Source organism: Ipomoea triloba, chromosome 8 (genome assembly GCF_003576645.1).
Source record: "Ipomoea triloba cultivar NCNSP0323 chromosome 8, ASM357664v1".
NCBI lineage: Eukaryota > Viridiplantae > Streptophyta > Magnoliopsida > Solanales > Convolvulaceae > Ipomoea > Ipomoea triloba.
This window is the reverse complement of record NC_044923.1, coordinates 3,049,488-3,059,792: the sequence shown is the minus strand read 5'-3', so window position 1 is coordinate 3,059,792 and position 10,305 is coordinate 3,049,488. Positions and strand designations below refer to the sequence as shown.

The window sequence follows — 10,305 nt, the reverse complement described above, 5'->3', positions numbered from 1 at the left end:
ATAAATATATAAATATCTAACATGTTGATATTCAAAGGTGTTCTGGGTGAGCCCGTCTAGCTTGGTGTCTTGTGACTGTAGCGAGCAAATGATAATAAAGATCGAGTTAACAAGCTTAGGTCACTCATAGCTTATTGCCTCAAATTGAAAAGTTCAATAGGCAAGTATTACAAAGAGGTGGTATATATCAAAAGCCATATATGCATGTTATATATATGTGATTAATCAAATCTTAGAAAAACGCATGCAGAAAGTCTCCCAGTGCATTTAACGCAAAATTAACAGTACAATTATTCATGATTCTTACCAGGCCATTATACATCCTTAAATTATTATTCTTAATTATTCAGAAATATATGATTGCATATATATAGATAGAAGACCATTATCCGACCACAAGCAAGTCATTCTTTATACAAGATTATCTTGTTCAGTCATATCACATTTGGCTACACCTTTTCTATTGTGTTAGTGTATGTTAGTCATATATATTATTGTTCAGTCATATCACATTTGATCGCTCACATTATCATGTTCATTTATCGATTGACACCTCAATGAAAAAAATAAAAGAGAAGAAGAAGTTTTTTAGTCCTGGCCCTCAACAGCACAACCTACTATGATAACAATCAAAATTAAGTGATTATCAGGCCACTACATCAACTAGTAATGAATGTACAACTTTATTTCAATTCCTTATATTTGCATAGCCATTAGCGTTATGTTTGAATGGCAGAATACCAGACTCGATCGTCTAATTAAGCTTCCAGCCAACAAATTAAATTTATTTTTTAATAGTTACGTTGTTGATCGTTATACGGCAATTGTACACACTTACTCATATTTCATTCCCAATCTTTGAGCTGAGGCTAGGTTCCAAGTATGGAGGTTATGTGTTGTCAATAGAAGAGGCCACATTTGCTTCCACTCAACCAACCATCACATCATCAATTACCACATGGTGTGACTAACCTGAGCACCCAACCGCAAGGCACCATATCTGTGTCCTTAATAACAATTTAAAATGCTATTCCTCGACTCATCAGTATAAATAGGGGACTTCATTAACTTGTTAAGAATTTCTGACGAATTTCTCCACTAAAACAAAGCATTGTGAGCTCTAGATCTTAGACAATTGTACTTAAATTATATTAACAGTTTTCAGTTTAAATAATATTTCTACTATTCAATCCAATTTGTTTGCTCAAGTTCTATGGCTTAGCAAATCCTAGCCTGTTGCTTGAATTGGATAAAATTATCAATTATTGAATACATGCATCTCTAACTTTACAATTAAAAGAAAAAAAAACCAAAAAAAAACAAAACAAAACAAAACAAAAAGGTTATAATTTTCGTCTTTCAAATAACAAAACTATGAACCTTTATTAGCAAAAATTACATTCATATGTGATTTTACTAAAAAAAACATTTACTAATCAAACATAGAATATGAGTTAATAAATCATAATGAAGCTTCACGATTTCATTGTTCAAAAAATAAAAATTGCTACTTTTTGTAAAATTAGAGACGTATTCTATAACGATTAAATAATTAAAAAAAAAAAAAACCAGAGTTACAAAATCGAGGGATAAGGGAAAAAAAAAACATATTTTTCTCAATAAAATAGAAATACCTTTTCTTTAATGCTCAAGCTGACCTAAAATATTTGCAACCATTAATTGACCTAACTAAACTAATTTGAAGCATACCATAAGGCAACAACTATCCAAATTTTGACATTATTCGGAATTTTAAAAAAACATAGTGCTAAACATTCATTGTTAATTAAGATAGACGTCACCTAATTGAAATGTGCAATCTAAACTTAACCTGTTTAGACTATTATATATTGATATTAACCTCTCTTTTTGTTGTATTATGACTATCGCACTAAATTTCAACCAATTCATGGTCAAGTTACATCTACATCTTATTTTAAAGAGTTCTGATCTATCAAGGTTTAATTTATTTATTTATTTATAAAATTTGAATCAGATACCTTACTCAGTAAAATCAATTTATTTTTATTCAGACAAGTTAAATCGATAATTTGGTATTGATAACGACCCTTTGAATACATAAAATTATACTCCACAATCCACCCCATTAGTCCAAACCTAAACTCAAAATAAGAGTACAATTATATTATACAGAGTTTTTTTTTTTTTTGAATATTATACAGAGTTTAATTACTCAGTGCGCAAGTACAATTGTATAATGATTGTTGTTTCCTTGGTTACCAAACGAAAGAGAGAGAAAGAGAAAAGATATATATTGAACAATTAATATATATAATAACTATCTTTAATTTCAATTATATCTTATTAATCATTTTATATTTATCCAAACATCCATGTGAGCATCCTATATATCAAAATTTAATGATGTTATTCACTAAATCTTAAGAGAGTTTTTATTTTTATTTATGCATCTCATATAAGTTGCTAATGAAAATTCAGCCCAAAATATAAGACTTGCGTTAAATTTACGCTTATATGTTAGATTTTGTAGTGTAGTTAAAGTATGAATTAATATCATTTAATATCAGAGTCAGATTAGTGAATCGAGTGCACATTATCTCTAGTCCTACTCAGCTACTCTTCTTGCAACTCCACCACGCAAATCACTTATTGAGACCGCGTTGGACCTTTCACGAAGATGTTCGGCATGAGTTCAGAATAACTACTTTTTTAGAAGAACTCGAGACTAAAAGGAACCTTTGGTCTTAACCTAATCCTTATTGTATTGTCGAATTATATTGACTTCATATTCATTTAAAGTTTGGCACTGAACCATTATCTCATTCGTGGTATAACTAACGAACCTCGAAGAGGAGAATCTTTTTTGGTTGGGGTGCAAATGTAAATGCAAATGCAAAGTGAAATGGCAGTGAGGTTTCCTTTTCTCCTTCTATTACTAGTTCTATTGAATTGTGTGAATTTTGGCGTTTTAGTCCATTGTTGGCATGTAAGGAATTGAAGATGAAATGAATGTATGTATATGTGTGATTGAATGGGAGAGCTGAGTCGTCTTATTTAGCTCAGCTCGTCCAGTCGCTGAGCCCACGTGAACGGCTTCCTCACTCCCGGCCCCACATAGATCCTCCGTATCCTTCCTTGGGCCCCACTCCCCTCCTTCACACGTGTCTCCCTCTCCCCTCGCACGTGAACCCCTCTCCTCCCCCCTCCCTGTCCTATAAATTCTCGACCTGTATCTCATTTCCTAGACACTAAAAAAAACTCAAAAAACTCAAAATTAAAAAAAATAAAATTATTATTATTATTATTATTATTATTATTAACGTGAATGATATTTGCAGAATCTCGATCTCTGCATGTTAAAGCGCAATCCGGCTTACGTTAGCTGCTGCCAGGAGGTTTTGTTCCGTTCCCCATACTAACTGCTCCTATCGTACGCCGCTCCTTCTCCCGGCGCATTCTCTTATCCTTCACCGCTCTAACCGCCATGGCCACGAAGCTTCTGTTGACGCTGGCGATATGCAGGCTGATCGTCGCCGTCGGGCTAACATTGGACCCGACGGAGCTCTCGCGCCTCGCCGTGCGCGGCGAGCTCAGCTCGGAGCCGGCGGACTTGGCGGCGGCGTCCGTTGACTTCGGCGGCACGCGGAGGGCGGAGGCGATGGCGGTGCTCTATCCCGCGGACGCCGACGACGTCGCGCGGCTAATCACGGCGGCGTACGAGTCGGCGCACGGCTTCACCGTCTCCGCTCGCGGCCACGGCCATTCGATCAACGGCCAGGCCATGACGGCGTCCGGCGTCGTCGTGCAAATGAGCCGCGCCGCCGCCACCGCCGTCCCCAAGCCGCTGGTATCGGAGAAGTTTATGTTCGCCGACGTTTGGGGCGGGGAGCTATGGATTGATGTGCTCAAGTCCACCTTAGAGCATGGACTCGCACCCAAATCGTGGACCGATTACTTGTACCTTTCCGTTGGAGGTACTCTCTCCAATGCAGGCATCAGCGGCCAAGCATTCAATCACGGCCCTCAGATTTCCAACGTCCACGAGCTCGATGTCGTCACAGGTTCGTAATTTTTTCCCTTTTTAATTAACCTTTTTATGTCAGTACAAAAAAACATCATTAAATTTTCTAATTATATTAAGGTTACGTAGATGATAATAATTAATTAACATGGAACATGGTGTGTTAGGCCGATATTTTGTCACCTAATCTGCTTTTTCTTCATTGGAAGATTTGAGATTGCATTGGAACATGTTTTCCAGACATGTACTTGACACTGTCTCTGATATAATTCCACATGGGATGTTTTGTTTTATGCTAAATCTCTCAATAATTGAATAATCTCTTAATTGATTCCATGTAATAATCATCAGCTCAGCTGTCACCACCCTAGTTAATTCTATTTTCTTTTCCTTTTTTTTTTTTTTTAAATTTCCACCAACAATAAAACACTCCACAATCTCGATCAACATCGATATAATTACATATTTTATGATAGTGGTCAGTGCAATGGGTACCGGTATTTTTTGTCGTGGGCTCAACTATGTATATTTTTGGAGGTTATACTGAGTATTGTCACTTCTTGTCCCAATAATACTTGGCTGGTTGGTGGGGCAATTCCAGTCAAGTTAGTTGAGCTGTTGGTTTGGTAACCATAACGTTACAAGTTTCACTTCAATGGACCGACTAGGGTTACATGACGGGGTTTCTCTAGTGCATATTCTGGGATAATGGTTGCAGGTTGATGCGTCGATATATTTGAATTTTGGGTTAATTTAATTTAATTTAAAGTAATTAATTAATAATATAATGTACAGGTAAAGGTGAAAGTGTGACATGTTCAGAAGAGCAAAACTCAGAGCTATTCCATGCAGTGCTGGGAGGACTAGGACAGTTTGGGGTAATCACAAGAGCCAGAATTGCACTTGAACATGCTCCTCAAAGGGTAATTATATTTGGCCCTCTCATATGTTTTGTTCTATTGTTCTATCCTTTTCACTCATAAATCTGCAACCTTTGCTGTCGAAGTATGGTTTGTTGGGTCTAAAGTTGGGGTAAATGTAAAGTACCTAGTACCCTTTGTGTGAGCCGACAACACATGCCAAAAGAAACATAATTGACCTGCCTAGTACAATTATGTATATTGTTTTTCTACTGTATCAAATACCATTAATATAGGTGTAAATAGTACCAGGTAAAACTAATATACGATTTTTCTATAGCATTTGTCAGTATCGGTGCCAATAAATACTGATACATGCAATTAGTAATTGAATTGGTTTAACAAGATTTTTTGTTTTAATTTGAGTAACAAGAGAAATACGCAGTTATAACACAAAGGTGTGGCTTAAATAAACTTGCCCTTGTGACTATAGTCAGCAAAAGATTACATAAATCAGTCAGGTTCAAACTAGGAAGACTAATACGCCTTTTTTGATGAGAGTGAACTTATAACCTTATAATTACAAGTCAACAATGTAATTAACTTGACTAGGTTGCTCCGATCCAGACGGATAATTTCTTGATTATAATATTGACATAATGGGATGTAAGAATTAACGTTAATTAATGATTGTACAGGTGAGGTGGATAAGGGTACTGTACTCGGATTTCCAGGCGTTCACGAAAGACCAAGAGTATCTCATCTCTCTGCATGGGCAACCGCCGTCGCAGAAGTTCGATTACGTCGAAGGTTTCGTGATAGTCGATGAAGGCCTCATTAACAACTGGAGATCATCCTTCTTTTCGCCGCGTAATCCGGTCAAGTTTTCGTCTGTCAAGTCCGACGGCGGCGTGCTGTACTGCCTGGAGATCACTAAGAACTACGACCAATCAACCGCCGACACCGTGGATCAGGTTCGTTATTAAGTTACCTTAACCCTGGGGGAAACTCTGATTAATTAAGGATATTAATTAATTTAAGATGTTTTATTAATGTTAATTATGTTTGCTGACTGATGCACACACATGATATGCACTAACCATGTGGGAATCAAAAGGGAAATAGACAGAATCAACAAAAGATGGATAGAGGGTTTTGGTGCGGTAACATGCATGCTCTAGTTAGATTAGACTTTAACAATAATTAAATTTAATTAATTAATAATTATATCAAAATTAATTAATTAGTGTTTTCCAATTCTAGCTAGCTAGGCTTAACATGGAGGTTTGCTTTATTAGCTGCCCACTTTCTTTTATGAGTAAATTATAGATAAATAGGTCAGGTGTAGTGTATGTAGTGTTGTAAATAAAAAGTTAATAACCTATGAGATATCGTAATTTAGAATTAAATTAAGACGAGCTTCTGTAATCTGAACTTGAAAATAGAGTAACATGCTTATTTTAGGTTCAATTTCATTGCATTAGCATCGTAGACAATTTTAACCTTAAATTGAGATAATATATCATAATCTAGACTCGAAAAGGCAAAATCATGCTTAGTTAGATATCTTAACCTTAAATTGAAATAATAATATATATTGTAATTTGGACCCACAAAGAGAAAAACATGCTTAGTTTAATTTCAATTTCACTATGCTAGTGTCGCCGGCTATGGCGGTGGCCCGCCTATAATATATTTTTAATTCTAAATGAAGAAAATCTTTCGTAATCTGGACCAGAAAAGAGAAAAAACACCACTAGCATCTCTGTCATAGCTCTTGTTTTTTCCACATTTATCAACCTAAACTAATCTAGGAAGAATCCAAAGTCATTAGATTATATAAATGATTCTTGTTATTATTAGGGATTTTAGTTAAATTGAATGTTGCATGACAAGCATCATCGGTTGTTAAAAGACAAAATAAAAAAGGCACAAGAAAACACACAAGATCTTCCATAATCTATCAACTAGGGCTCATCCTATGATCGAACCCAACTTTATTCTATGTTTTTATATAATAATTAACACATCAATTAACATAAGCTGTCCACCCACCCCAGTTGCTAATAATTCAGTTAAGAATTAATTAATTCAATTTAATTAATAGCATTAGGAATTAATTAATTAAAGGTTATCCCTGACAAAAGTAACAGCTCAGCCCCGCCGCTCCTTTTTGTGTACTTACAATCATTTCTTTAATGACTTCACTTTGACAATATTAATGATAATAATTACGAGGTGAATTTTTTTTCCTTTTAGTCTTATGGGACCATTATTACATTTAGTTTTGACTATTATTATTATTATTTTTTGTTTTATATTTAGTTCATCCGACGATAAATAAGTGATTTATCTTAAAAGATAAAATTATCATTTTTATTACTTTTTTTAGTACTATTAACTCTGTTACAATATAGTATCTGTCCATAGTTACTTTTCTCATTTTTATTACTTGTTTTTTAACTTCTCTCGGAATGGTGTCTGTAAATGACAATTTTACCCTTGCCTAAAATTTGGTCAGTGATGATAAAAAAAAAAAATTAAGTTATTAGACTAAATGTGAAAAGAGTAATAATTGGCGACCAACTGTAGAAATGATATCATAGTCGTGGAACCCTAGGGTTCCTACCCCCAGACTAACAGGATAGTGGAGACTAATTAATTACGTTTATTTTGCTTGCAGGAGATAGATGCGTTATTGAAGAAGTTAAAATTTATCCCGAGCTCAGTTTTCACAACGGACCTACCCTACGTAGATTTTCTGGACCGGGTTCACAAGGCGGAGTTGAAACTCCGGTCCAAGGGGCTGTGGGACGTGCCGCACCCGTGGCTGAACCTCTTCGTCCCCAAATCAAGAATCGAGGAGTTTGACAGAGGGGTGTTCAAGGGCATTTTGGGGAATAAGACCAGTGGGCCTATCCTTATCTACCCCATGAACAAGAACAAGTAAGTTTAATAATTCAATTTTTTTGGTTGTTGTCAATTCTTTCTAGCTGTTCATACCTATAACGTTACAAAATTTTCATTTATTTTGTTTGTTTTGTTTTTTTGTCCTCTGTCTCTCTCTCTTACGTTGTTAGGTAACATGTATACATACATACACCCACACTGCCATGCTGCATGCATGCATGCAATGTGTATACTGTATCTATATATGTCCTCTTTTGTCCCGTGTTACCCGTAATGCCACTCCACTTTTTGTGACATTTTTCATGTTTTCTTATAAGACCCTATACACTGAATAGTATTTAGTATCAATTATTTTAAAGATTTTAAAAAATGATACTAGACAGTTTTGCTAACAACAGTAAAATGCAAGCTAGGTTTAATATAATGTACAGTTTTTACCAATAAGAGCGTATAGAGTTGACCTGGTATTGTGGATAATAGTGTACAAACACTTTTGAGATTTTATAAACCAGACACATCTTGCGGTTTATGTCATTCGTGAAGATTTTAGGGTAGGGGTAGTTGAAATGCTCGGAGTTGAGGGTAAATTCGTCTTTTAGTATTTTTGGTATGAAATATAGAAAGAATACTAGAAGAAAAGAGGGGAAATTTTTTTCTTTTAGTGAAGCATTTATTAGGTGAAGGTAGCAGTTGTGGAATAATAATGTGGTGGGAAATTAGGGCGACACGTGTGATGTTACACGTGGCGCACATGCAAAACGCTTTTACACGGTGTATAGGAGCCAGGTGGGACTGGAATGGCACGGAAGCAAGTGATTTTCACGATGTTAATTAGACGGAGAGGGAGAGAGAGAGTAGAAGAAAAAAGAAAAAAGAAAAAAAAAAAAAGGAGTGAAATGGACGGTAGAGATGGTCCAAAGAGGAAGATCTTGATGTCAGGAGAGATCTTCCAGCTAGAGGGGACCAACTATGACTGATGGGATGTTCTGTGTGTCGTGTCGATCACTACGTTGTTTCAACAACCTTATATACCCTACATATTATAAGTAGAAATTCTCCTATGTACTCAGTTTACTCCAAATAATCTTTAAAAAAATATATAACAAAATATTCAAGGCAAATTGATCATGCTATTAGCTTCATAATTTTATAAATTTGGTTCATATTTTAGGTTATAACAATTTTTGGATGGATTGAATTTTATTTCACTATTAAACGTTACGGTGTTTGATTTTAATACTCCTTCACTATTATAACTTGACTTTAAAAAGTGTACGATTATTTAAGGAAATTTTAAGATTTAATTGTCACTTTGCCTTGCAATTTGCATCAGGTGGTTGTACTCAATGCAATTAAGCATATTATATATTGGTGTTTATACCTTAGTACTAGTATACAGAAATGAGTATGGTGTTGATTGATATGTTGAAAATTCTCTTTTTTAAAAGAAAGAGTAATTAATTTTGTGAATTTTTTTGATAAATTTTACTTTATTACTCTCTAGAAATATTTTGAGCTAAAAGTGAAATGTGAACAGATGGGACGAGAGGACTTCGGCGGTGACACCGGAAGATGAGGTGTTTTATCTAGTGGCGTTTCTAAGATCCGCCGTAGAGAATGGCAACGAATCTCAAACGTTAGAAAATCTTCAAAGCCAAAATCGAGACATCCTTAAATTCTGCAAAGAATCAGGAATCCAAATGAAGCAGTATCTCCCCCATTACAGCACACAACAAGAATGGAAAGAGCATTTTGGAGAGAAGTGGGAGAGGTTCCAGCAGAGGAAATTACAGTTCGATCCAAAGCATATTTTGTCCACCGGACAACTCATCTTCACCCCATCTTTTAACGCCATGACAGCTTCATGGTGACAGCTAGCTCAGCTAGCTATTGTGTATCATTAAGTCAGTTATCAAACGTTTAACTTTTATTAGTAGTGACAGGTTGTACATAATTAAGGGGTAGGAAGTGAAAGTTGTAGCATTAATTTTTTTTCCCTTTGTTTAGGGTTAATTCCTCGAGGTAATTTAATAAAATATTATATTTTCATGTCATTCAATATTCTCACGATTGTTCACAACTACGAGACTAATCCAAATTTAACTTGAGATGTGCTTGTAGAAGTTGATTAACCATGATTTGACTGATTCAGGTCATGTTTACAAGTTTTGACTCTTGAAAGAGTTGTTTGCATTTGTTTCGACTTGTTGGGTTATTCTTGTTATGGTTTTGGTATGGTAGTGATAGAGTTGGTATTGTTATGATTTTGGTATGGTAGTGATAGAGTTGGGAGATTTTCCCTCACGGGTAGCTTAGTTGATTTTTGAGTGACAAATTGTAAAAAGTAAAAACATATGATCAAACGTTAATTGTCACATTGTAAGAGTTTTACCTTCTCATAAAGGTGATGCCTTGTGAGCAACACGCAGATCTTCCTACTTAATAAGCGTTTCAATCATTTAGAACTTTTGGAGCGATAAATTTTACTTTTTGTGGGCAAAGGTCGGAGAGGTTTTAATAAGGTAAGGTAAG

At 35.3% G+C, this 10,305-nt stretch overlaps 1 protein-coding gene across 1 annotated transcript; it reads left to right on the top strand.

The window, feature by feature from the left end:
• Positions 1 to 3,249: 3,249 nt before the first annotated feature.
• Positions 3,250 to 9,832, top strand: LOC116026732 (cytokinin dehydrogenase 5). The gene is made up of 5 exons (XM_031268102.1): positions 3,250 to 4,043; positions 4,799 to 4,926; positions 5,562 to 5,837; positions 7,547 to 7,809; positions 9,311 to 9,832. Exons 1-5 carry the CDS (start codon positions 3,467 to 3,469, stop codon positions 9,642 to 9,644), a joined length of 1,578 nt encoding a protein of 525 aa, XP_031123962.1. The 5' UTR covers positions 3,250 to 3,466; the 3' UTR covers positions 9,645 to 9,832.
• The last annotated feature ends 473 nt before the right edge of the window (positions 9,833 to 10,305 follow it).

What these genes read in the sequence shown, in the direction of transcription:
- LOC116026732 (XM_031268102.1), top strand. Translation starts at nt 3,467, where the DNA reads ATGGCCACGAAGCTTCTGTTGACGCTGGCGATATGCAGGCTGATCGTC. An exon ending in CGAGCTCGATGTCGTCACAG is followed by an intron (nt 4,044 to 4,798) that starts GTTCGTAATTTT and finishes TATAATGTACAG; the next exon opens with GTAAAGGTGAAAGTGTGACA. An exon ending in TACCCCATGAACAAGAACAA is followed by an intron (nt 7,810 to 9,310) that starts GTAAGTTTAATA and finishes AAATGTGAACAG; the next exon opens with ATGGGACGAGAGGACTTCGG.